Raw genomic sequence first — 26579 nt, 5'->3', positions numbered from 1 at the left:
ATTCTCACCGCCGAGTGGACGCCTTAAGGATTGGTTAGCATGTACTCAAGCCTTCTCACAGTCTCGTAACCTCGCAAAGAGTCATGCCGAAGCTGAGATCGACAAGCAATGCTGGTCATGTTTGCTTCAATACTTGGAAATTATGTCAAGGTCGCTTGTCGTCAGAGTGAAGTGCCTACCTCAAGGATACCTATTGGTCAAGAACCACGTTATCTCCGGACGAGATATTCTTTTCATCTACGCATTTTTTATTGATTTTGAGCACCACAGAACGAACTGCTTGACTTCTCCACTACTTCTTTAGCATCTCATGCTCCTTGCCCACTAGACAGTGTCTAGCACTGACTAATCTCATTCTTCTAGAGGTCCTCTGACTTCTTTTCCTCTATGATGGGCTGTAACCTAGCGCTAGCCCAAACATCTTCTGTTGACTCATCGTTCGTGTTAGGGTCCTTCATCTTCTTATTGTGTCCATGCATCATCACATTGTCAAGCCAAACTTCCATGTTCGCTTGCTTCTGAAATGGGCCATGAACCTTGGCGTTATCGTTTCGCAAAGTATGTTGTAGGAGTGGATTACCGGCTGCTTGCTTCGTTGCAACGTCCGCGAACGCGTTCCGCTCTAGTGTAGACATTACCTAGTAGATGCTGCGTAGATAGCCACGTTGATGTAACGACCAGAAAGCAAATCAATGCACGTAGAATCTAGTTGTATGAGTACCAATCTGGCATGAACTCTGCTCACCGCGCATAGTAAAGATGCTCCAGAATTGAGAAGTTCAGGGCGCAATCATTTACGAGCGTAAATCTATCGTCTTCGTTATATGTTACTATCTCGAATTTAAGTTACAATTACCTAGGTATTCACATGGACTGCCGTTCACTACATACACATGGGCGCGACGCGTGAGGCGGCAGTCGCCAGGGAGTGAGCGTGAATGACAACATGCTGGCGACAAAGACTGTTACGATGTTGTAGGTCTGCATGGCAGTGCATGGCAGAAGCTTTTGGACAAACACCACCGTCTGTCAATGGTCGCAGTTCGTGGCTCGCTTACGTAATGGGGCCCGGCAATTGTCGGCTATGAATGCAGCCATGATCTCTCGTCTACTCCATCTCTGTCCTGTCTTTCCGATCATCTGTCCTATCTAGCCCGATGTATTGCCAGTCATCCTAGCGGTGCGGTGCGCTGACTTCCTCCTGCCTGGACCTCTACCACCTGCCCAAGTGCCCTCTACCTAGCACACTTTGTTCCCGTTTAGATCCTGGATGCATCGAGTCAATTCCAGAGATCTTCAGTATTTGTTCTACATGGAGCCCACTAATTCCGACGCGGTTAGCTCTGTCGCCCTCCTATGGAAGATGCTAGACTTGCCACAGGAAGCTCTCGACTCGCTAGATCTGCCCTTCGATAGAGAATGCCTACCATCTTCATTCAGAGTTGATGTTCTCGCGCAGTCAGCCGTTGCAGCGTCCGCGCTTGTTGCAGCTCTCTTTTGGTCTCATCGAAATGGATGTTCAATGCCCCGCGTGATAGTTCCGGCAGAGCATGCATGCGTTGAATTCAAATCCGAGCGACTCTATACCCTCAATGGAAAAGCCGCATCGCCCCCATGGGGAGTTATTGGTGGGTTTCATCAAGCAGCCGATGGATACGTCAGGATACACGATTCATTCTCCAATCATCGTCAGAACGCGCTTTGTATTCTAGGACTTCCACCTGACGCATCCAAGGAAGTTGTGGCACAAAAGGTGTCAAAGTGGAAGGCGGTAGAACTGGAAGCTGAGGCTTTTCGTTCCGGAGCTATGATTGCTGCGCTGCGTTCTTTTGATCAATGGGACGCTTTGCCTCAAGCCAAGGCTATTACAGACCACCCAGTTCTGATAACGAAACTTGCAACTTCCGAGCTGTGTATGCCATTAGAGCGAACCCCGAAGGTAATGGACAAATGCCTAGAAGGCATTCGGGTTGTCGAGATGAGCAGAGGTATGCAGCTGTACCGATAGCTTGTAAGGCATACACTGACCTACCCCGGATCTATAGTTATAGCTGCGCCAGTCGCTGGGAAGACGTTAGCAGCACACGGGGCCGACGTTATCTGGATCACATCGCCGCATCTGTCAGTAGTATCCATGTACGAGCTAACCCTGGAAAGAAGGTGTACTAACCACACATACGTACATCCAGACCCGATCTTCCCGATCTCGATATAGATCTATCGCGAGGCAAGCGCACGGTGCAGTTAGATATATCGAAGGCCGAAGGGAGAGCTAAGCTACTGGATCTGCTCTCCACAGCTGACGTCTTTCTCCAAAGCTATCGCCCCGGGAGCCTAGCAGCAAAGGGTCTCTCTGCAGAAGTATTGACCAAGGCCAATCCAAGCCTGATCGTTGCAAGCCTCAGTGCATACGGTCCCGGGAATTCATGGTCGCTAAATCGCGGGTTTGACTCGCTTGTCCAGAGCTGTTGCGGTATCAATGTAGCGGAGGCTGAGCGCCATGGAGCCGGCGAACCGATGCGCGCACTACCTTGCCAAGCATTCGACCACGGTGCCGGCTATCTTCTAGCAACTGGTATCATGGCCGCTTTGTATAAGCGCGCTACTGCTGGAGGCGCCTATGAGGTTATCGTATCGTTGGCTGGTGTTATGAGGTTTATGCGGTCTTTGGGGCGCTACGATGGCAAAAGCGGGTTCGACCGCAAGGATTTCAAAAGCCCAGAGGATGTAAAGCGGTACCTAGAACTGCGGCAAACGCATTTCGGGGAGCTAGAAGCGGTAACCCACTCGGCTCGCATCGAGGGTCTGTCAGTGGGGTGGGATGTCATGCCGAAGCCTTTAGGGAGTGACACAGCACATTGGCTCTAATGACACCACTATCCTATAGTTACTCTTACAATGCTCTCCTCGTATCTAAGCATGTATACAACTTGAGAAAATTCACCGCCTAAACATGACACACGACTCAGTGTTGCTGAATTCCAACGCCGTGGTTCATGACAAGGCCTTACAATGAGGACCAAGGCTTCTGGGACATGGCCGCCATGTCGGCGGCCGAGAACAAACTACACAACCTCAAAGACGGTCCTCCATGGCTCTCTCTCGCTCAGGCCGTGTTCCAGACCCAGCACAAACGATGGGACGCGGGGAAATGCGGTGGCGGCTTCAAGTAGCAGATCTTCTTCACAAACCCTGGATATAAATACAAAGACGTCGACACGGGATACTGAGGATTACGCATCGTGCGATCTCTACCAACTCCGCAATGAAAACGTACGGAGCAAATCTGGTGTAGCTGATGAGCCGAACGTAAAGGGATTGGCTGGGCGGTGGTGCTTGGAGACCGGAGGAGCTACCATCCATGTATACCTGGCCGAGACAGCACCTGAGCTTGTTCAAACATGCAGGGTGGTACCGTTGGCTTCGCCGAGTGGCACAGGTTGTTTATAAGTATTGCAGCGAACTGGTGGCGCGTGTACAGAAATAACGCAGTATGTCTTGACGAGGAATTTGCGGAGGTGTAGCGCAGGTCTCAAGGTTTCACGTGGGCACACAAAGGAAGAAGAGTAGCGATTGGCGGAGTTATGGCGCGGATTGCAAAACCTACATTCAATACAATCGAGAAACCGACGGTAACATAACCGGAAGGGACGTGGATGTAGTGCTCGGACGTCTTCATGGGCTCCCGCTATCCCTCACGCAAGCCGGGGCGTGCATGCGCAAGAAGATCGTGTCAGCATTGGAGGAGCGCCTGATGAAAACCTCATCGCCTCCACCGCTGTGACTATGAGACCACCTTCTGATTATTTGCAACTCATACAGTCGGCAATGACAGCCGCGTTAGATATCACAAGGCCAATGCCAATCCATGGAGTACATGTCCCAACTGCGTACTTGCAGTCGTTGTGGAGTCCACTGACGTCATCACCCGCGTACCTGCATTAGCCTTCGCCCCTCTCTGCCTCCTCCTTGTCGTCTGCCACTAGTTCTCAAACTCGACGCCTTCTCAGTCTATTGCCCAATTGCCGGACACTGTCAGATATTACGAGACCATATCAGCACCAGAGCCATGGCTGAAGTTGCAGCAGGCGCGTACGTTGCGGCCGAAGTGGTAGAACACACGGCAGAAGCAGGTTACGCCGCGTACATCGTCTCGAAGCCCACGCTCCCCCTCAAAGTCACTTTCAAACGCATAGCCACAGCAACAGGTGACTCTTCGGCGTATGTACTCCACTGCTACTACATAGGGTCAAACTGACCTCCAGACGCTCTCTGGCGCGTTCTAATCACACAGTCACGGTGCTCGGCAACAAAGCTTATATCTTCGGCGGCGATACTGCGAACAACGTTCTTGCGAGCAACCATGTACATGCCGTTACTCTTGAGCATTCCGGTAAACCGGAGATGGACTACAGCATCATTCCTGCTCTGTCAACATGCGAAGATGGCCGCACGCCAGCGGAGAGATCGAATCACGCAGCCTGTGCTTTCCACGGCAACATCGCTATATACGGTGGCAGTGATAACGCTGGCGATCTCATCGACGAGCAATCGTCTGTATGGCTGTTCAGTCCTGACAGAAAGAGCTGGGATATTCTACAACCCTCCAAGGGAGATGTCGACACTGGAGACATTGGCCCGGGCCCGCGGCGCAACGCGAAGCTGTTCGCGCATGATCAACACGTAGTGTTGTTCGGTGGTGTCGATGGCTCTGGGGACAATGCATCGGATTTGTGGCAATTCGACATCGCTGCGCGCTACTGGACGCAACTTCCAACAGCGCCAGTCGCGACATCCAACGCCGCCTTGGCGAATGGTCAGTTATGGCTGATATCTGGATCCGATCCAATGAGTAGCCAGCTCCATCATATCAGCGTCTCGTCTTCCAGTGAAGAGAGGAAATGGGAGTCCTTCACGTTTCCTACCAATCCACTAGCGCCTGGCCCCCGTGCGCGACATGACGGCGCCTTGATACCGGTGACTACTGGGTGGGGCCGTAACTACCTCGTCTATCTCCTAGGCGCACGGAGCGACTCTTCTGCTGATGCATCCAACACGAAGCCAGAAGATCCAAAGCACGCAGGCGAAGTCACCCAATTCAGCGACACCTGGGTTCTCCAGATCCCTGCAAGCGATTTGGAGGCGAAGCCATCAATGACGCTCAAGAACGCCATCAACCCTGCAAAGATCAAAGATGCTATCCGATCTGCGCTGGGGGCTGATACTGGTCACTTGTCGTGGGCAGAGGCGGTAGTACAGACCCCTTCGGAGAAACAACTGGAAGAGGAAGATGGCAAACTGCATCCCGGCCCAAGGGCTCTGTTTGGATCGGACGTCATGGAGAAGGGCAGCAGCATAGTCTTCTGGGGTGGTGTAGATGCGAAAGGGGAGAGAGTCGGTGATGGTTGGGTCGCGAGTTTCGAGTAAGCGAAGGGTGCGTCACGACATTTATGGTGTCTATGCATGCAGGATGTGCTAGCACTTTGAGGTCGCCTTGTACAGTTCTATAGTGTAGAGATCTATTTGGCGACGAATATGCCACAGTGATAAGAGCAGAGACCAGAATAGCATCATATGCTCAATCGAGCAACGATACCTAACTCTTTATGCGAATGGACTAGTACTTCAGGTCTTCCGATAGGCTGTCGAGATTGTCACCGTGTCGAGATCCTCTAGCCCAGTGTCCGAGTAATGGGGCACGTGGGGAGATTACAGCTTTGGAATGCCTCGGCGGCGGACAGGAGTTCGGTTTCATGGAAGCTACGTCTCACAACGTCTGTCATGGAAACATATGGTGTTGCTGTTCTTTGTGGCTAAGAAACGAGAGTGCATGTGGGGGCCAGCCACGTGAAACAATGCAGCATGTGAGTTTCAACAAAAGTGCGTTCAGTTCATTACATTAAAGAATAGTGAATGCGAGGGCAGTCACGGGCGGGTAACGCGGCTTGATTCTATATACACAAACCCTAGTCCCTCTGGTAAATACCCGCTATCCAACAAGCTCTCAACAGCGCAAGACCCCATGCCATGCCAATACTATCCCATACAACATTTAGCTTACTACCCATGACCTCCTTCCACCCGATGGCCACCTCAATCATGGCAATGTCAGCGCTCTCGGCCAGCATCAGCATCTCGACGTCGAAGATCCAGCCTTCCGAGTGCATGTAGGGGACAATATAGGGAAGTGCTGGTCGTGAGAACAACTTGAAGCCGCACTGCGTGTCCTTGATGCGTGCGGTGGCCGGAGGCGTCATGATGCGAAGGAGGATGTGGAACGAGTGCATCAAGAAGTTGCGGAGTTTGGAGCGCTGAACAACGGCTTCGCTGCCGACGAGATGAGCTCGAGAGCCGATGGCAACACCGCGCCCATGCTTGTCCTCGATACTCTGGCAGCCTTCAACGAGAGCCCCTAGGTCCGAGAATCGACTCGCGCCATCTGCGTCGGCGAAGACAATGTACTGGCCTCGAACATGTCGCATGCCGTGCGTGACTGCGCCGCCTTTGCCTCTGTTCTCTTCAAGCGCGACGACGCGGATACTGCCGTGTGGGATGTGTGTTGAGTGCGCGGCCTTGGCGTCGCCGTTCTTCGACCACGGCCCTGGCTTCGACTTGGGGTGTTGGCTGAGTTGGTGCTCCTTTGCAAACTCCAGCGCTTTGTCGACGGTGCCGTCAGTGCTTCCATCACTAACAACGAGTACCTCCCATCCTCTCTGGCTCTTTTCACCCTTGCCGCCAGCATGCGCATCACCGTATTGGCTCTCCAGGTAGTCGACAGCCTCCTCCAACATGCCTTCCAGCCGCTCCTCCTCGTTGTATGCGGGGACCACGACGCTCATGAAGAGCTCCGGTTCTTCGATGGGCATCTGTGGCGGTATGACGACTTTACTTCCCGGCTCCTTCGCGGCTTGTTTCTTGGCGGCTTCCTTCTCTGCTGCCCATTTGTCCAGCCAGCACGGAAGTTCTTTTGGGTCGCTTCGTGCACCGTCGGGTAGTATCGTCGTGTATTGTTTCTCGGAACGCCGTGGCAGTCGCGGAGTGGGCGCGAGGAGGTTCAATGCTATATAAAGCTGTCATTCATGGTCATTAGTCGCGTGCACGTTGTCATGTAGGCGCATGTGTCCGTACCCAAAAGCCCATGGCGCATAGCAGAAAGCCCAAGCCTACGAGAAGCACCCATGTTGGGGGCATTTCAATAGCATGCTTCGGGTGCGACTCGAAGCCGTAGCCTGCACCCAATCTCTGGGTATCGAAAGCGCGGTTCTCTTTCGACATGGCGGTTGCGGGGCCCTGACGAGGGCTTGTCCAGTGATGGTGCTACCGGAATGCTGTTGACATTGAGTCGGGATCGCGACCGCTGAGACCGGAACTGGCGGCGGATGGAAAGGTGTGCAATACAAAAAGGGAGACGCTGTAGTGGTCGCGCGATGGCCAATTGGCACGGGAAGATGCAACGTGGAAGCTGACGTACCTGACGGCCCGAGGTTCGTTAGTCAGCCCCGTTCTGCTGCAGCGCCGACCATCACAGCTTCTCCGCGTTGTCTTGTACTGCCTAGGCAGCTACTGCAGAAATTTCACGCAAACAACAACTAGATCTGTTGCCTCTAATTTCACCAAGGCGTGTTGGCTGTTCCCTGGGCTGATGAGCTCAGAAGACGGCCCCCATCAGCGCTGAGTTTGGCAGAGTGGCACACACTAGAAGTCTCGACGTACCCTTTCATACGGCGGCACCAGCAACGCACATGTTGGTCGATAGCAAGCCGTCGGCAAAGGTCTCACGATGCGAGGTGCAATATACGCTAGAACAAGTGTTGAACGTTGCGTTAACATAAAGTATACAGATATGCAGCCTAACAACAACCCGGCGGTTTCAAAATGCCAATCCAAACACCATCGCTGTCGGTACATATGCGTGCGAGAAAAAAGGATATTGCTGGCCAGAAAATCTAAGGATCCGAGAGAAGTGCGACTGAAGCGCCAGCATGAAGAGAAGCAAGCTATGCTTCTTGTTCATCTGATCGTGCAACGCGTTTGTCATCTCCGTCTGTATATACTGTGACGTGTCAGAATCAATCTGGTATGTAGGTGTGGTTGAGCACTCACCATGTGGACGAATGAACCAACTGCACAGGAACGCAGTCCCGAAAGTCGCTGCGAGACATACGAAAACGGTCTGTCTGTACGCGCCGACTGTGGCACTGTAGATACCGTTGAAAATGGTGGGCCCCATCACACGTGCAACAGCATGAAGTAAGCCCGTGGCACCTAGCAGTTGACCGACCTGATCTTGCGGCACATGTTTGGTCAATGCAGCGCCAAGAGTGGGCGAACCGATACCGCCAATGGCAGCAATAGCGCCAGAGAGTGCGAAGAGCTCGCCTTTGCGGACAAGGGCATATCCGAGAAAGCCAGCCATGTCGAAGAAGATGGCTGCACGGATAATGGAAAGGTCGAATAGGTCAGAACCTGAACTGCGCATGCGGGCAGCCCCGTTCTTCCCGCGGAAGATGCGGGTCAGAATCGGCAGAATGACTAGAAGAGCAAAAACACGCGAGCTGTTCACGATAGTGGTGAAGCGGCCGCTTTCTAGCTCATGCCAATCAAATTGGCGGCGCGTGTAGACGAGGACAACGCTCATGGCACCCATTGCGACACCAAACATGATGGTATCGGTAGCGGCCAACAGAAGCAGGTTCCAGCGCAAAGCCGACGAGGTGCCAGGTCCAGTCGGCCAGAGAATCTTCAGCGGGCCAAACAGGTTGATAGAGCGTAGCTGGTTGATGAAGTCGCCGGCGGGACCCTGTCGTTCCACTTCCTCTCTGCGCTTCTCACGTGCGGCTTCCTGGCGTGCTTTGCTGAGCGATTCGGGGACAAGGAAGGCAAGGAATGCAATGAAGATCAAGTGGGCACCAAGGGCCATGTAGAAGATGAGCAAAACGGCTTCGGTCTTGCCAACGTACTTCTGGCGCGCATTGATGATGTAGCCTGCCAGCGCGGGTCCGATGGCGATGCCGCCAAACAAGCAAGCGTGGAAGTAGGAAAAGGCGACGTTCCGCTTCTGTGGTGCAACGCAGTCGGAGGCATACGAGTGGGCACATGCCATGCCGACGATGAAGGATCCCGATACGCCCTCCAAGCAGTAGCCAACGAGTATCCAGTTGACGTGCACCGTGTCGGGGAATTTGGCGGCCAGGATTGTGAGGACCTCGCCAAAGAGGGCGCCGCAGGTGTTGGCTATCATGAACTTCTTGCGCCCGTACCGATCCGAGAGGGCGCCAATCTTTGGGCTGATGATGGCGGAGAGTATGCCGGAGCACAAGCTGGCGTACAGGAGGAAGAGGGAGGAGCGCGAGGACACGGCGTCGTTCTGGCATCGGTCCTGGCCCGGGTCCATGGGAGAGGATATGGGGTCGGTCTCTAGGGTCGCGTAGTACTCCTCGCAGACGAGGTCCATGATCAGGTTGATCTTGGGCACGATGATGCCGCCAAACGCGATGGTGAAGAGCAGGAAGGGAGGCAGGAGCCAGAATATCTGCTGCCGTCAGTCGATGCGCCCTCGACGCGAGGGGCTGCATGGGCGTACCGAAGGGCGCTTCCACCAGGGAAGGCCGCGAAAGTCGGCATCGCCAGCCCATTGCTCGTGTCCGCTGGCAGCCGGCGAGGCACCCAGCAGCGGCGCGTCCTCGTCGTCGCTGTCGAGACCCGGCGAGGTCGCGCCCGGTGTCTTGGGCGGCTTGGAGCCATGGGCGCGCGCCCTCAGCTGCTGCTCGATGTCGGTGTCCTCGACGAAGGCGGCGTCGGTGTTGGAGGCCATAGCGAGGGCTGTGTGTGGTTGAGCTGGCGTCGCCGTGGGCGTCGAGATCCGGGGTTGCGTAGCGTCGTGTCTGGGCTAGGGGGCCGCGCGCATGGCTACAAGTCGACGGCCAGGCTAACGAGAGCGACGGTAATCATCTTCGGCGTCGGGTGCAAGCGCGGACGGCAGCTTACCAACAACAGAGTGCTCGCGTCATGACGTTGCGATAGTGAATTATCACATCCCACGCATCGGCCTCTCGGGTGCACTGAGCCTCCGCCGCAGCTAGCGCCTCCCTTTCGTTGGCCACAGCCGGACACTTGTTGCGTCTTGCATCATCTGTGCAGCACGGTAGCTTTCAATTCTCGCTTGATTTATCCCGCCACATCTCAATGACGCCCTGCAAGTCCTGCAGCCTCGTTGGTCGAACAAGGTAGTTATCTACACCCGAAGCATACGCGGCATTGCGGTCTTTCTCGCTCACCAGCCCGGTGAGTGCGCATATGTACGTCCTCTTATACCCTGACCGCGCTTCCGTCTTCCGTATCTCCCTCGCAACCTCGAAGCCCGAGACCTCGGGCATAGAGAGGTCGAGGAAAATGAGATCGAAAGGTTGCGGACCCGTGTCGTCGCTGGACCCGTTGGCGTTCCTGAAGGCATCGATGGCCTCTTGGCCACCGCCGACAGGTGTTGCACCTGCCTTGCTACACTTTTTTGCATACATGGCAAGTACCTTGAGATTTACAGCGTTGTCGTCTACCAGCAGCAGCCTAGGCTCTGCCACAGCTGCCTCTGGTGATGTACAGACTGCCGGGTCTTTTGCTTGCTCAGTATGCGCTTGTACGTCTCGGTGGTCGGGTTGGGCTCCATTAGACCTTCCTGCCATGTTCATCTCTGGAGTGACCACTGGGCTGGCGGCTGGCATTGCCTGTGGCTGCCCACCGCTTTCCTCGCCGTCTAATTGGGGGCTCCTCTCGAGTTCTAACCGGGATAGCAATGCTGTTGGCGCAGCACGACATTCGTCGGTTGCGTCTCCGCGTAATTGGCTGCGGCTCTCTTCTACTGGCTGTTGCTGATCATAAATTTTCGCGACTGATTCCTGGTCGGAGTTGTGGCGAAGCTCAGAGGGGGGGACTTGGCTAGGATACAAGTGCGCCAGCGCATCCTGGAGTTTTGAACTAGTCACCGCACCCGCTACTGTCGCGACACCCTTCAAAGGCGTTGAGTACTGACTGGGAGCGGTCTGTACATCAGGGCAGAGACGGATGCGCTCGTAGTTGTCAGATGCGCCACCGCAAGCCCGCAGTGCACTGTCTTCGTCCTCCTCCAAAACGACAAGCAAGCGCCAGGGCGAGGCTCTGCTTGCACTTTCCCAAGGAATGACCCGAATGTGGAACCACCGGCTCAGACTCTTCGCAAGTGAGCCCAACAATAAATCAGTACATCGCTGGTCCCGTAAGGAGTCTCCTGATCTCCAGCGCGTCGGTGTAAAGAGACTCATGTCAAGCTGGTGTAGCTCAGCAGTACCAGCCTGCGAATTTGAGCTCCCTGACACATCCTCTGATGCCTCACAAAGTGCCTGGCTCGATGGGAGTGTGACAGTGAATGTAGAGCCTTCTTTCTTGTTTGACTCAATCTGCACATCACCACTCAGCATAGTGACTGTTTGCTTGACAATGGAAAGTCCAAGGCCAGTACCTTCTGCAATGGGATCCTCCTGAGAAAATGGGTCAAAGATTGAATGGCGGATGAAGCCGGAAGAGATGCCTTTACCGCCGTCTGTACAAGATATTTTGGTAGTAGCGTCCGTGAGATCCAGTGAAACTCGAATGCAGTTGGTCGGTTCCCCAAACTTCAAGGCATTATTCTCTCTTACGTCAGTACCGCTTATGCATGCGCTTTTTGTATCTGTACAACTTACTATAAGATTTGTCAAGATCGCCCGAAAGCTAGCGGCGGCTACCAGACGGCACGACCGATTGGCATTCGTGTCGAAAGTTATGATGGGATGATAGACAAGACCTTTTTTCCATGAGCTCTGACCGGACTTGGACCGCCTCCACCAGTTTACTTACCATGCATCGAAGAATCAGGCTGGACAGCCTTTTTGACGCGATACCTGTGTACTTCACTGTGAATGATGTCCTCGCAAGTATCCATCAGCTTTACGGTATCCTTGTCTTGCGGGGAAGCTGCCGAATGATGAGGTGCAAGACTTGAGGAACGGAGAAGCCCATCGTTCGATGAGTCTGATCTTGGTAGAGGTGCACTTTGCGACCCGGAACTGATGTTACTGAAATATAGAACGCGCTCAATAGTATCGAGCAATGACAAGCCGCTGTATCTTGCCGTCTCCAGCAAGTCGCGTTGGTGTGCGTTGTGTGGTGTGTCCGCTAAAAGCTCAAGGCTTGATAGTATGCCATGAAGAGGTGTCCGCATTTCATGTGAGATCGATCCGAGAAAGTCTGATTTAATCTTGTCTATAGCTTGAGCTTCGAGACGCCGCACTTGCGTCATTATCGTGGTGCAGAATGCTGAAATGGAAGCAAGATCCGTCGAGCCGAGATAGACTCTTGACTGATTCTCGGCGAACCCGAGGACCGCACCGATATTACGTTCGTGAAACGCATCCCACAGTGGCATCAAGACGATCTGCTCTGCCCGCAGGAAGGTTTTCGAAAGCTCCTTGAGTATGAGGGTATCTTCAACTAAAGCGACGTCGTCTGCGCTCGTAGCAACAACGATGTCGCTAGTGTCATTGAGTAATTGGAATACAGCCCCATGTGGAAACAACTCAAGTAATCTGCTTGTCAGACTGTGGCTTAATTCTTGAGGCCTGTGCGCTTTTGGTCCGAGATGCTCGGCTAGCACGCTTGAGCCGTTCCAGATGGGGTTCTTGTTGCTTGAGGAGCCCAACTCTTGGATGCGAACTCCGTCAAATTCGAAAGTATCGTAGAGCAATGTAGCTGAAAGATGGTACAGCTGCAGAGCTGCAGCGGGATAGAGGTTTGACACCAGAACTTCATGTTCAGTATGGCCGCCTGATAAAAGATTCTTGTGAGCAGGCTGAGCCGCCAGTCCTGCGCTCGTACCCATCTTGAGTAGAGAAGCCACACCTTGGTTGAACTTGAGCACACGCTTACCCTCCAGTGCTTCTACTGCTTGTTCCAGATGACGAATAATGTGTGACGCTGTCTCAAACAAGTACGAGCGGTGGGCGTCCGAGAGCCCACCCTGCGACGGCGTTGAGCTGAACGTGAAGACAGTGCCAATGTTTGGTCCTCCATAGGGGTTCAAAGGAACACCAGCATAATGTCTGAACTTGGCAATATCACCCTGAACAAATGGGAGATGTTTGGTTCTCTCCAACTCAGCCATATCAAGCTCTTCGTAGAGTGCCATGCTCCCGCCTGGCTCATTCTGCCGCGTGATGGTACGCTCGCACAGACCACCGTGATGAGTTACCGACTCGCATCCGTACCATCGCGTTGAGTCTTCTGTGCCAATTAGACACTGCTAGAATACGACGTATGCCCGCCATGCTGTTGATTCCACTCACCCAAGGTGACCTTGGCTTCATCTGCGTTGGCCCGACTGGCCCCCGAGATGAAGTATTGCGTGTGGTCGTCTAGCAAGCTGACCATGGCCAGATCAGCGCCCGTTTGATGGATGACGCAACGGAGCAACGCAGCAAGCGCGCCGTCTGGTTCATTCTTGACGTATCTGCCGTGTGGCTCCAAGGGCCTGCTCGTGAGGCCAGCGTCCGAACCACGCACGTATTTAACGACAGATGGCAGCACCTGGCAGAAGCGTCGGACTTCCCATACTCGCGCGCGATCGCCGATAGTCGCTCGTTGCTGCTCGGTGAGTTCTGATAATGACATGGCTTGCGATGGCCTTTGTGGTTGTCGATGGTGCCCTCCACGCTGGTCGCATCGCCCACGGAGAACCCTGCAGACCGGCGGGGAAGTACTTTGGCGCCGCGATGTCGTCTCACAAGCTCCGAGTGTCAATATGGTGTACAGGATATATGCGCCATGTGCAGGCGCCTTTGTAACGTCCAAAGCTCTTTTCCGTGGAGTTTAAAAGCCCGAACTTGAAAGTTCGCCTCCTGGGGTCCATTTGTCGCACGCCGATGATGTCATTGGAATCGCATCACCGTTTCCGCGGCATTGCTGCGCTGTGCGACTCTCCACGAACCAATATCACGCCATGTGCTCGAGTTTCCAGGCTGTACACCAATACGTCCGTTCCAACATTCCTCTTATATGCATCTCCTAATTCACTGATAAGTTTTGGCCTTCGGCTAGTGAGTTCTTGGACCTAGGTACTTTCTGCCAAAGACCCTGCAAGACTCCAATCGCAACCAACGTTTCAAGCGACAAGAGACCAGAGATGGAATTTGGCGATGCGTGACCGACCTCAAGACAACTGTGATGCTCTGGTAGCATCGGTCGCAGCAAGAGGTCCTGCATATGCAGAAACTCAAGCCACGTGGAGCTTACTTCCTGTAAAACCATCGCGGGTCAACTTCGTCAGAAGCCATAGGGGGCCTACTGTTCTCTGAGGGTTATAGCACAAAAGTCTTAACCCCGAGGTCGTCTGAGAAAGCTTCCAAGGTTAGCTCCAGTTTCACGTCGAAGTGTCTGAACTTTAGGCCTGTTCCGGCCCCTTTCTCAGGTACCTAAGTGCCTTCCGGTGAACACCACATGCCTGGTAAGTCCCTTCCTGCGCATGGAGGAGTCGAAATAAGGACTGTAGTGTCGTCCGTCGTTATCACTCACCTTTAACACTGCATACCAGTCTGGTCTCAGCCTTCAGCCCGGTAAGCATCAGTTAGATGTCACTCGGTTGGGCATTGTTGCCTGCAACTGATCGGTGATCTTTCCGGCGAACAGTGGGCCTGATATGTTCTTCAGCCGTCTGTAGCCATGCTCGCGCCGCCTTTTATATGCTTCTTTCCGCGTTTCGGGGTTTGCTCCGAAAGACCGTGCGTAACCGAAGGCAGCACTGACTTGCTTCATCCCGGTCAAAGTCAGCGGGTGAAATATCTCGGCAGCTCAGATCCATCTTGGATGACGACATGAAGGTCATCCATAGTTCATGCGGGATGAGCGTTTTATCACAAGGCGACCTCGGGACACATGTGATGATGACCTGGCTTGCCTCAATGCGAACCACTGCTTCTGCATAGTGAGGCGAGTTCTGAGTTGAGGTTATGGCTTGGCTACCTAGATAGGTGCGCACTTTACAGACACCGAAGTCCTTCAGCCTTGCCATGTATACACCACTCCTTCTAGCCCCCAACGCTAGTGCTTACAACTCGTGTCGATAACCTCTGGTTTCGCGATCGCTACGACGTCGCCTTCTCGTTTTAATTTAGTCCATGGGTATTTCCTGGTAAATCAGTCAGAAGCAACCTTCAGAGGTTGGAGATCCAGGTGATATTGCAGCTTGGGGCTGCCTAGGTGTGCACCACTGTGGGGTCCGTCATCAGACTGTATCCGGAGAGCTAATATAGACTAGAGGAACTGCGACGTCTTATCAACATCTTTATACACGATGTTGCCACAAAGTCGATTCCAAGCGGCCCACTCCCTCGCGCCTCGGGTTCATTGATCAGCGATACGCTATTCTATCCATCAAGAAGTCCGCGCCTGGGGTCGTGCGAGGTTGCGTGTGATCAAACCAAGCTTACTTTGTGACTGTACCATATTTCGATTACCTGCTTCTTGAATCAAGGTAGGGTACGGCATACTGCACATCGCGGACTAGCATCGGGTGCAGCCGACCAATGTAGTGCGCTACAAGCCGGTAGTAGCAGGTTATGGTAGGGCATCTACACTTTGTCCTTCACTGGGCTTGAGGGCTGACATGCAGGGCACAGAATGCAAGGTGTATCGGCCCGCAGGCACATAATATAGTCCGTAAGTATTGCGAACTGATTGGGAGCCTTCCAGCGAGCAACAGAAACAACGACATATGCGACCTCTGGACCTTGTGAGAACAAGGCTCCATCGCGGGGTGGGGCTGTAGTCTTTGAGGTACCTAGGTAATCGATCCGCACTCGTAATTAGTAGGCATCGGCTTCTAACCCCGTATACTGTCTTTGACATGTCTTCACAATATTCTTGGACACTCAAATGGGATTGGCAAATTTAAGTGGATTGATGTTCCCGGGTTACTCTATGAGAAACGGCGTCGCAAGGGCTATTGCTTCAGGAATACACAGGTGTGAGAACGTGGCCCTGATTCAGCCCTCTTCGCGTCTTCGACTCATTTCTGGGTCGGCCTTGTTCCAGTTGCCCTTCTAGAACTGCTCATTGGCCTTTGATAGACTCTTGATACACTTGGACTGCCCATTTCGTCATCTCATGCATCGCAGTCGACGGCTGAAAAATAGTCTTTCAATGAACAAGAGGCCTCGATGGCTCACAAATTATGTCATGATATGGGTTGCTACTTGGTAGGCTCCGGTAGACACAGATATAAGCGGTATGGGTATGAGGGTTGTTGGGCCGCGGGACTGCCGTAGGCAGATTACCCCGCCTTGCGTACCATGTCCGAGGATGGCCCAGTTCTCTGGGCTCTGTATGACTGTTGCCCTACGCTGGGAGCAATGTAGCCGCTCCATCACTATCACATAACACGCCTCTGCTATGTTGAAACGGCCGTGGCTGGGACTTCTCCTGTTGATTCCAGCTGCATAGCTGTTCACCTAGTTCATCATCGATTAGTACGTACAGAGATGGCACACGTAGCGTAGAAACGCGTCAAATTTAATCATATGTAGTTGCTAGACTCGGTGTTGTGTGCACGAGAAAAGGTTCCAGTAATCCGGGGTGATCAGGGCGCATAATTGAACACCAGAGACGATGAAACATCCCTGTGATCGGCCTGCTCGTGCAGTTTCCCCTCATCAAACCGTACCACTCCCTTTGAAAGCTATAATGAATGCGCGTATACACTTATTGAAACGAAGCCCAGAAGGCATTGTGCTTGTCAGGCAACAGACTTTGTGCAACACCATGATTTTCAACTGATTGCACATATGGGCTTTTCTTTCGCATGCTGACTATGCGCAGATTGAGCGGCCATCGAGATGCCTATTCAGTCCTCATTCGAGGGTAGTCTTGCACCCCACAATCAGCAGATCTTTAGTGTATAGCACACTATGCTGAGTAGTCCCTTCAAGACGCTTCGCGTGTTGATACACGACATGATTTAGTCCAGAGAAAACGCCATGCTTTCTGTAACGGCCATGTTCAGACGACAGCGCAGGAGCAACTACGCCTGATCTGGTGTAGCACATACCGCTTAGTTTACGACAGCCAGCGGCAATGCCGGAGCTGACTTGGTGATGATGGCTTGTGATCAAAATTCCCTGACCGTAATTGGTTTTCCGTTGCGAGATGATGACCATGCTGGTTCGTGCTCTATTTGACCTAGGTACGGTTAGCCAACATGCGTATGGGGAGAGGATATGAGTGTTTCAGGTCGCTATCACGGTTTGCCCGATTGCATACACCTAGATCAACAGCTCATAGCACAATGATAGTGCGCTTGATTGGTTGAGAGTCGTGTGCGCAGTGCTTCTTGGTATTACGAAACGACTTCAACAATGGTCGCTGTGAAATTCGCGTCTACCTACAATTGGATTATTCCCTGAGCGATGCCTGACCGGACCAGGAAGGACTTGTTGTTCTGCCGCACCAGCTGGCGAAGACCCAAGGCAAAGATATTGTTGTCGGTGGTAATGGGATTGGTTACTTGACCAATCGCATGTCTTGATGTGTTTGGGCCCTGGTGCATATAGGTGACGAAAAGAACGTAATGGCATTATATCTTTCGACCAAAAGGGCATGCATTGAGGCGCACCGGTCTTTGGGAATATGAAGGTTAGGACGCGTCTTAGCAGCCTTCACTAAGCGCTTGCCGGCAATGCCTCGTGCCTCGTGTTTCGTGAGAGGGCGCAATGAGCGCTGTGTGTCTTCGGGCCAATACCGATAGCGTGGCCACCGTTCATTGGCATCTATGCTGATACCAGGTAGGTAATCGGGGACCCGGCACATAATGGCCACGCATCGGTTGTGAAAGCAGTATCGTCCCGTGCAAGCGTTTGTAGCGCCCACGATGATCGAGTCGTCGTCCAAGCGGACTGTCGGAAATTAGTACTGATACAACATACACGGCGTACATGTGACACCTTGCGCAGGCAAACAGATGACACTCCCCGTTCGTCGGCAGATCTGCTATGTACAAGGCAACACCCTGCATTCTGGTGGGACCAAGGACGTAGGCCTCGAAAATTCCATCCCGCTTCGTAAAATCTGAGCAAATCAGTCTTCGTGTACGTTATCTGGCTTCGGCTTACGATGACTGTCTCAAGGTCTTTTGCGGGAATAGTTGGCTTCAGATTTGAAGCGTGAGGATGTCGCAGACGCGTCAGTATTGACTTCGCGGCTGTGTTGTGGCTAGCGGGACTCTCGACGATGAGCTGAAACAAGCAAGCTGTATTCGCACAGAGGAATCAAGCCACCCGACCAACGCATGGGCTTCAGCCGCATGTATGGTCTCTGCGAGCCTCGCAGGTATTGCCTTCCACGAGATGGAGGACTACACGGTACATGCACGCAGATACACAGGAACATGTAGTTAACCGGTGTGAGGCAGAGTCGAAAAACACTATGGTCTACGTTGCAAGACTTGCCGTATGTGAGGAGCGCTGGCACCTACGGCATTCGATGGATGAACTTTTGATGATAAGCGACAGTGTCTAGGTATTCATTGGATGGATGGTGTATGTATGCATGGGCATGCCGTTCCGGGTTGCTTTCATAATGTGGAACGCTAACCTCGATGGAGCAGACGAGAATGTGGGGCTCATGTGGCCCCCATCATGGTGATGGCGAAAGCAAGCAGCAGAGCCGCAGACGGAACGAGCATAAGTAGGCAACGACCGCCCACCAAACCGAGCAGGAGGTTTCTTACATGTAGGCGACGTGTTGATACCAAAGTCGACGACGCCCTTTGACGCAGGTATAACGGTGGCGTGCAGGAAATCATGTCCGGTGCCCAGGGACGTTTGCCTTCTTTTGCCTTGTTGCCTAGTAGGCGAACCACAACAGAGCCGCATCTTATATTGTGTTAATGCCCACCCTGGGGGACACTCCCAAGATTCAATCTCAGTCTTCGAGTTGGAGATCTTACGTCAAACAGCTCCTTTCTTCTATTTCTGCGTTCTGTTGTACGCGAGGTTGCTGTCCCTGTCGTCCCGGACGTCGCATCTAGCCAAACCGGAGGCCTCGCACTACCTCGTCAACGTACGCAGTCCGACCCCTTGAACTTGAGTGCAGAGCATCGGACGCGTATGCGACAGTGTACAAGCTTGCCGGATCTTATTGGAGACTGCGTAGTCCAGGTCATCAGGATACAGTCCACGCTGAGGCTGGGTGTGCGCGCACGAGTGGGTATGTGCGCTCCAAAACTTCATCCAATCAGATCACATCGCTCCCCACGCCAAATACGGAGATCGGAATACGAACGCGAATCCTACACCTGAGACATTCAGCCGCATTATGGACACCGGTGAACTCGTCCAGACCAAATTCGCGCAGGCGCTGAAAACTCAGAGTCCAATCATCAGGGCCCACGCGTGCCCTTACCCCGGTCATGAGGGACGCGTCTTTCCGAGTGCCGACCAGCTGTATGACCACGGCAAAATAGACCATCGCGACGAGTTTGAAGGCTTGTCTCCGCGACAGGCAAGAGAGAAGTTTCGACAGCTAAGCCTGAAATTCAAGTGAGTACAGGCCAAGCTGCTGTACAGGCATTTGCTAGATCAGCGTTTAATATGGTTAGCAGATCTGATCACTCGGCAGCCGCAACTGTTGGAGACCGGTCAGCGCCTGATATCGCGGCTCTTACTATAGATTCGGGAAAGGCTTCCGGGCAGAACTCACCGCCCTCTGGAAGGAAACGACCGGCAGAACATGAGTTCACCAGCCCCAGAGGGAAGGGTCCGTCTCACGTGGAAGTGGCTGGTCCCGAGTTCTCTAGGCAAATTCCACAAACTGTTGTTTCGGAAAGGACACGGTCGAGACCACAGGATGCACGCCTTTTTGATCCTAAACAAAACGCCAAGTCTACCTCGTCTCCATACCAGACGACACCCGAGCCCTCCAGCGAGTGGTCAGCCGAAGCTACGAAGAGCAGTCACTTACAATCACCGCAAACTCAGTCCCCTGCTCATACACAGCAACGAAATACTCCTAAGCCCCAACAATCTCAACGCCAACCAGGTCTTATAGAACTTCAACGCTATGATCCCCGATACCCTGGTTTACTATTGCAGCCTGATAGTCGACCCATCTCGCAAGAGCAACTTGCGTCGGAAGTGAAATCTATTTACGCAGGATTAACCATGGTGGAAACCAAGTGTATACATGTGGATCGCGCACAAGCCGCAGCTGCGCAAGATGGTGATACCAAACTTGCGTCGGATCATTGGCAAGCTTTGATCGCTCTTCACCGGACGCTATTACATGAGCATCATGACTTTTTCTTAGCTAGTCAGCATCCCTCTGCATCGCCGGCTCTCCGACGTCTTGCCGCCAAATACTCGATGCCTGCACGCATGTGGAAACATGGTATCCATTCCTTCTTGGAGTTACTTCGGCGGCGTCTTCCTGACAGTATAGATTATATGCTGGCATTCATCTATTTGGCGTATCAGATGATGGCTTTGTTGTACGAAACCGTCCCAGCTTTCGAGGATACATGGATCGAGTGCCTCGGAGACCTTGGCCGATATCGGATGGCGATTGAGGACGAAGATGTCCGGGACCGTGAAACTTGGGCAGGCGTCGCGCGCTCTTGGTACACCAAGGCTGCCGATAAGAATCCTACTGTGGGTCGTCTATATCACCACCTCGCTATCTTGGCACGACCAAATGCTCTCCAGCAAATGTACTACTACTCTAGGTCTCTGACCTGCGTCAAACCATTCCAGAGCGCGCGAGAGTCAATCTTGACTCTGCTGGATCCTATTCTTGGTCGTGCAGGCGCACCTCTCACACATGCCTTAGCGATCGACACCAACTTCATCAAAGCACACGGGCTGCAATTCGAGGAGTCTTGTGTGGACACGGCTCAGGGGCAGAAGCATCAGCATACAACTGAGTTCATGGACGCGAAGGCGGAATTCATCGGAAACCTGGACAATCACATTGGTCGTGTGACAGCAAAATGGAAGGAGCAGGGTGTATACATCGCGGTTACCAATATTGCCGGCTGGTTTGAATACGGGAAAAACGACAATCTTCTTCGCCAGATTTTGCTGCTTCCGATCTGGGGGAGAGCAGAAGATCCTCAAAAGGCGACCGAAGACAAGATTCGGAGTGCATCTCCGGCTGACCAACAGAATCCAATGAAGCCTTTAATTGCCTCGAGTAAGCCCGAAGATATTGAGCAGGATATTAAGAAGGCAATGGACAAGTTCAAAGTCCTTCAGACCTTCATCAACGCAAAATCGATCACGAGGGAGACGTTCGCTCTCGTACTCCGCCGCATCGGCGACAAGAACGTGCTTCCTCACGTACACATTATGCTCGCTTTTCTTTCTAGCTTTGCTTCCAGTACATACGTTTCCGATCTCATTGAGGACGCGCCTTGGGCCGAACTCGTTGCTTTCCTTAATACGTTGGTCAAGACGGAGAACCAGATCCAGAGTCATTCACAAAGCCCTACGCCCAACATCGATACAATACTGGCTTCCGGTGTATTTCCTGGGGAGGGCGAGAGGGGCGACGAGCTGCCTTTGCCTGAGGATTATCTTGTGCGAGGCTTGATCTGGGCAGACGATTACTTTCCCGTCAAGTGGTTTGAGAGAGAGCATGACGAAGAGGAGCGATATTTGGAGTTGGCGAGTACAGTCAAACATCGCATGGAGAGGGTCTTGAGACTGGGCTATGCAATCGCAAAGGCAAGTACATGTTCTGCTACTTCACCTTCTTTTCTCTAACTTTGCCCTAGCATCAAGAGTGGATCACATACGCTAAGGACTCTCATACATTTTCTGTCCGGACCCAATGACGCCGGGCGCCCCAAATCGGTTTTGTGCCTACGCTTGATTCTATGCAATAGACGGTACATGTCTTTTGGTCACCCAGAGTGAGTCTGATGCTTTTTCTACACCACACCATTCCATGCGTAATTTTGAAGGATCGGACGTGCGCAATATATGGGTGCATTATCTTTTCGAGGTTGCATGCATATGTCCAAGTGTTCGGGGAAAGAGAGAATCATAAACACAGAAAGAGATATTCGGCGCAATAGCTCTTAATTATTGCTATACGCTCATTATCTGGTAAATCATCGCTCGGTGCAGCACTGGTAGTATAAAGCCAAAGGAAGTGCCAAAGCTGGGCCATGATCGATTGCAAGCAACATAAGTGAAACACACAAATTTTATACGTTCTTCTATTATCTTGTTCGGGATTTTGTAAGGGTGACAAGTGCGCCACGCCCCAAGGATTTTCTAACAAAATTTCATGTTTGCCGGGTGACCCCGAGCTCTTTGGCAGATCTGCATCGGTAATGCCTGCCTCTCACTCCGCTCTGGATATAGAACCAACTTCATCAGAACGTCGCCTGTAAGGTAGACGTCGTACAGGCCAGGCACACCACCCCACCCAAGGTCGATGTCGTCTCTGGAGCCCGGGTTTCCGGGCTGAAAGTGTACAACTTCGTAGCTAGTAGTATCACCCTTCCGACTAATTTCATACTTCCCGTACTTGTTTTTTTTTAGGCGTAAAGGTGGCCAGGACGGAGGTTTTCAGCGTTGTACCAGTGTTTCTAAGGACGGGACATGGCAAGCGAAAACAAGGTCCCTCATTGGTTCTGTACATGTCTCGAGTGAATCGCGGTTATGTGCTCAGGTTGGAGTGATTGCGAGATCTCATAGGCAGGGATGCTGAGACAGTCTTATTTTTGTGCTTTTGAGAGTGTGGCATCACATCCTGCATTTGCGGCCGGTTGTATGCAGCTTATGCATACGCATGGTATTTGATAGCGCAGTAACGATGGAAAGGTGCAGGTGATGGAAGTTGCGATGCGTTGAGAGGTGTTGAGTCGGAGAGAATCGGGATGTGCTGAGATTGGCGTTGGCGGACGGTAACGGCTTAGCGCCAAAGCGGATCCCCGAGCTGGCGGGAGCTGAGCAACTTTTCGAATCAACACCCTCTGAACCTCACGGCATACCCACGCCTCCCCCTCGGCTGCTTCCCCCACACCTCACAATGCTGTCCAGGACAATCAGGCGGAGCATTGCGTCGCCCTTCCGCCGCAATGCCGTGGCCCCAGCGGCGCGACCCGCCTTCAGGTTCGTGACGACGGATGCGGCCTCATCGCACACGGACCCGGCCAATGTGCCATCGGTAAGAGGACACGCAGGCAGCCAGCCGTGTGGCTGTGGAGCAAGCAATGGACCGTTGACTGTGTGCAGGAGGACGACAAGCCGTTCGAGATCCGCCTCTCCGACGAGGCCTTTGAGACGTACGAGCTCGACCCGCCGCCGTACACAATGAACGTCACCAAGAAGGAGCTCAAAAAGATGTACTACGACATGGTCGCCGTACGGTAGGAACACCCGTCATGCCGGGATGCGAACACGATCAGCGTCTAACAGGCAACAGACGCATGGAAATGGCCGCCGACAGGCTCTACAAGGAGAAGAAGATTCGGGGTTTCTGCCATCTGTCCACCGGCCAAGAAGCCGTCGCCGTCGGTATCGAACACGCCATCGAGCGCGCCGACCATCTCATCACCGCCTACCGCTGCCACGGCTTCGCTCTGATGCGCGGCGCATCTGTCAAGTCCATCATCGGCGAACTCCTCGGCAGGAGGGAGGGCATCGCGTACGGAAAGGGTGGCTCTATGCACATGTTTGCCCCCGGCTTCTACGGTGGTAACGGTATCGTCGGTGCCCAGGTCCCCGTCGGCGCTGGTATTGCCTTTGCCTGCCAGTACGAGAACAAGAAGAACGTCACCCTGGCTCTGTACGGAGACGGTGCTTCCAACCAGGGCCAGGTCTTTGAGGCATTCAACATGGCCAAGCTCTGGAACTTGCCCATCATCTTTGGCTGCGAGAGTGCGTACAAACACCACGTGGACATGCGCCGGATTTACTAACACCCCGCAGACAACAAGTACGGTATGGGAACCGCCGCTAACCGCTCATCTGCCCTCACCGACTACTACAAGCGTGGACAGTACATCCCTGGTCTGAAGATCAACGGTATGGATGTCCTCGCCGTCAAAGCCGCTGTCAAGTACGGAAAGGAGTATGCCGCCGCAGGCAAGGGTCCCCTTGTCTACGAATACGTCACCTACCGTTACGGAGGACACTCCATGTCTGACCCTGGAACCACATACCGAGTAAGTCACACCGCTTTACAACATCACAAAGCATGTACTGACGAACAACCAAAGACTCGTGAGGAGATCCAGCGCATGCGCAGTACCAATGACCCCATTGCCGGCCTCAAGCAGAAGCTCCTCGACTGGGGCGTCACTTCTGAGGAGGAGCTCAAGTCGATTGACAAGCAAGCACGTTCTGAGGTCGACGAGGAGGTTGCCATTGCGGAGAAGATGGCTGTCCCCGAGGCTACTGGCAAGGTACTGTACGAGGACATCTACGTCCGTGGTTCCGAGCCTGAGTTCCTGAGGGGACGCATCCCAGAAGAGAACTTCTACTACACTGAACACGACATGGGTGGTGAGAAGAAGCCTGTTGCCAGGACAGCATAAAGCTCTTCGGCTTTTCACGGGGTCATGATTGGAGACACGGTTAGGTGATGAGAGGGATCTGTAATTCTAGGATTTAGAGGCTTCTACATGCGTGTAACAGCTAGGGAGCGCGGTCTTGCATTGAATGACATTTCTTAGAATCCCACTCAGTTTTGCTCTGTGGGGTGCACGTAGAGTGACGTTGACTTCGAGATGTGAGTTTTGAAAAGGATAGATCATTCGCTTTTGTCCAAAGATGCTACTAGCGCCTCCGTGCGCCGGATCCCCGCAGAGAATGCAGTGGTGACGAGAACAATCTTCACGTGCTGAAGATGCAGTTTGCATAATATCTGGCATAGCGGGAGTAATAGTACATCTTCGTTGGCTATATATCTATACATATCAAACTCCAACAACCAAGACACGGTCTATGCTGTGGGAGGGTCAATGTGTTGTGTCTGACCAGCGAAGAACTCCTTTTGTGCCAAGCACCTCTCGCTTGTGCACTTTGGACACCTGAGAATCATCTGTGGGCTGCAAGCCTGCCCGCTCTGCAAATGTGCCTTGGCGATGTTCGCGAGCGCTTCGATGAAGACGGGACTGTCGTTCAAGCTGTCGACACGTTTGACACCCTCGTGGCCTTCTGCATCCTCGCCAATGACCTCCTTGTCGAGTTCGTATAGTGTCTCGATATGGTCGCTGGTGAAGGCAATGGGTACGAGGAGCATGTCTGTGTGGCCCTTCTTCATGTACTCCTTGACAGTGTCGGAGGTTTGTGCTCCGAGCCAAGGTTGAGGGCCGACCTGTGACTGCCACACGAGACGATATCTGTACTTCATCTGGAGGCGTTGCATAACGGCGTATACGGTCGCTGCCACTTCAGACGGGTATGGGTCGCCGCGGTTGACAACGGTCATGGGGAGACTGTGTGCGGAGAAGAGAATGACAACGCCGTCTCGTCTCTCGACTGGGTACTCGGCCAGCTTCTTCTCGATGTGTTGGGCAAAGGCTTCAACCAGACCTGGGTGCGCCGGCCAGCGGTCAATCACACTCCACTTGATGGCGCCTTCGGGCTCCACCTCTTGACCAGTCTCTCCGTTTGCACGCTTGCCTTCCAGTCTTGTCCTCCATTTCCAGAGCTCGTTGAGAGAGGAGCCGGTGGTCGAGCAGGAGTATTGGGGGTACTGTGTGAAGGCTACGGCACGGCCGCCCTTTCCTCCTCCAAAGCCGTCTGCTAGCAATTGCTTGTAGGTATCTTCGGTGAGGGGATTTGCGTAGCGGAACGCGACGTAGGGCTTGTGGGGAGCAGTCTCAGGTGAGGTCTTGTCGAGGATCTTGCACATCTCCGCGGCTTGATATTCCGACCATTTCCTGATGGGCGATCCGCCACCGATCTCTGCATACTGCTTCTGAATTTTTGGTGTTCGTCTCCGCGCAATGTAGGGGCCAATATAGTTTTGGAGGGGTCCGAGGGGAATCAAGTCCTTGTCGGCCTACACTCCGTAAGCTGAGAATCGATGATGCGCTTGGACCGATTACGTACAAACAACATGCTCAGGAAGCCATGCACTTCATCCGTTGTTGACGGCCCGCCCATGTTCATGAAGACCATTGCAGTCGGCCCCTTTGAGCCGGGCGTCATCTGCGTAGGGGCGACTGTCGCGTTGCCTCTCCTCCATTGTGCACTGTACGACGAGATGATGGATGTGGCGGGTGTGGTGGACGTTGCACGCTTTGCAGCGCGGGAACAGGATACGCGGAGAGCCATTGCGAGGTGTGTGACGACAAAGAGGGCGTCTTCCCGCAGTGATGTGTCGAGGAGAAGATGCCGAGGCCAGAAAAACAGCGTGAATAATGCTCGGAAGCGCAAGTCGGAGAAAGCTCTGGCCAATGGCAGCAGTCTTGTTGGCCGTTGATGACGATCGTGGCTGGCGATCGGACGCTAGGGTTTGCCCCACAGCAGCCTCGCAGACACGTGCCGACGTGTTGGAGCTAGTGC

General features: G+C 53.2%; 7 protein-coding genes across 7 annotated transcripts; 3 read left to right on the top strand and 4 right to left on the bottom strand.

Moving 5' to 3' along the window:
* Positions 1-4069: 4069 nt before the first annotated feature.
* On the top strand, positions 4070-5427 carry J4E86_008783 (uncharacterized protein; the record flags this gene model as incomplete). Its single annotated transcript, XM_051449293.1, has 2 exons — positions 4070-4221; positions 4266-5427. 2 exons carry the CDS (start codon positions 4070-4072, stop codon positions 5425-5427), a joined length of 1314 nt encoding a protein of 437 aa, XP_051299712.1.
* Positions 5428-5966: 539 nt separating this feature from the next.
* J4E86_008782 (uncharacterized protein) lies at positions 5967-7275 on the bottom strand (the record flags this gene model as incomplete). The annotated part of the gene is made up of 2 exons (XM_051449292.1): positions 5967-7070; positions 7129-7275. The coding sequence occupies 2 exons, from the start codon at positions 7273-7275 to the stop codon at positions 5967-5969; spliced, it is 1251 nt and encodes a 416-aa protein (XP_051299711.1).
* Positions 7276-7997: 722 nt separating this feature from the next.
* J4E86_008781 (uncharacterized protein) lies at positions 7998-9814 on the bottom strand (the record flags this gene model as incomplete). Its single annotated transcript, XM_051449291.1, has 3 exons — positions 7998-8053; positions 8104-9532; positions 9584-9814. 3 exons carry the CDS (start codon positions 9812-9814, stop codon positions 7998-8000), a joined length of 1716 nt encoding a protein of 571 aa, XP_051299710.1.
* Positions 9815-10151: 337 nt separating this feature from the next.
* Positions 10152-13677, bottom strand: J4E86_008780 (uncharacterized protein; the record flags this gene model as incomplete). The annotated part of the gene is made up of 3 exons (XM_051449290.1): positions 10152-11572; positions 11869-13290; positions 13353-13677. 3 exons carry the CDS (start codon positions 13675-13677, stop codon positions 10152-10154), a joined length of 3168 nt encoding a protein of 1055 aa, XP_051299709.1.
* A 6854-nt stretch (positions 13678-20531) lies between these two features.
* J4E86_008779 (uncharacterized protein) lies at positions 20532-21852 on the top strand (the record flags this gene model as incomplete). The annotated part of the gene is made up of 2 exons (XM_051449289.1): positions 20532-21780; positions 21827-21852. The coding sequence occupies 2 exons, from the start codon at positions 20532-20534 to the stop codon at positions 21850-21852; spliced, it is 1275 nt and encodes a 424-aa protein (XP_051299708.1).
* Positions 21853-23091: 1239 nt separating this feature from the next.
* Positions 23092-24601, top strand: PDA1 (alpha subunit of pyruvate dehydrogenase; the record flags this gene model as incomplete). The annotated part of the gene is made up of 5 exons (XM_051449288.1): positions 23092-23229; positions 23298-23431; positions 23488-23942; positions 23994-24229; positions 24284-24601. The coding sequence occupies 5 exons, from the start codon at positions 23092-23094 to the stop codon at positions 24599-24601; spliced, it is 1281 nt and encodes a 426-aa protein (XP_051299707.1).
* Positions 24602-25008: 407 nt separating this feature from the next.
* J4E86_008777 (uncharacterized protein) lies at positions 25009-26348 on the bottom strand (the record flags this gene model as incomplete). The annotated part of the gene is made up of 2 exons (XM_051449287.1): positions 25009-26073; positions 26124-26348. The coding sequence occupies 2 exons, from the start codon at positions 26346-26348 to the stop codon at positions 25009-25011; spliced, it is 1290 nt and encodes a 429-aa protein (XP_051299706.1).
* Between the last annotated feature and the right edge of the window lie 231 nt (positions 26349-26579).

Source organism: Alternaria arbusti (genome assembly GCF_024043155.1).
Source record: "Alternaria arbusti strain BMP 1465 chromosome Unknown scaffold_14, whole genome shotgun sequence".
Taxonomy (NCBI): domain Eukaryota; kingdom Fungi; phylum Ascomycota; class Dothideomycetes; order Pleosporales; family Pleosporaceae; genus Alternaria; species Alternaria arbusti.
Note: the sequence above shows the minus strand (reverse complement) of the source record. Positions and strands in the feature narration are given on the sequence as shown.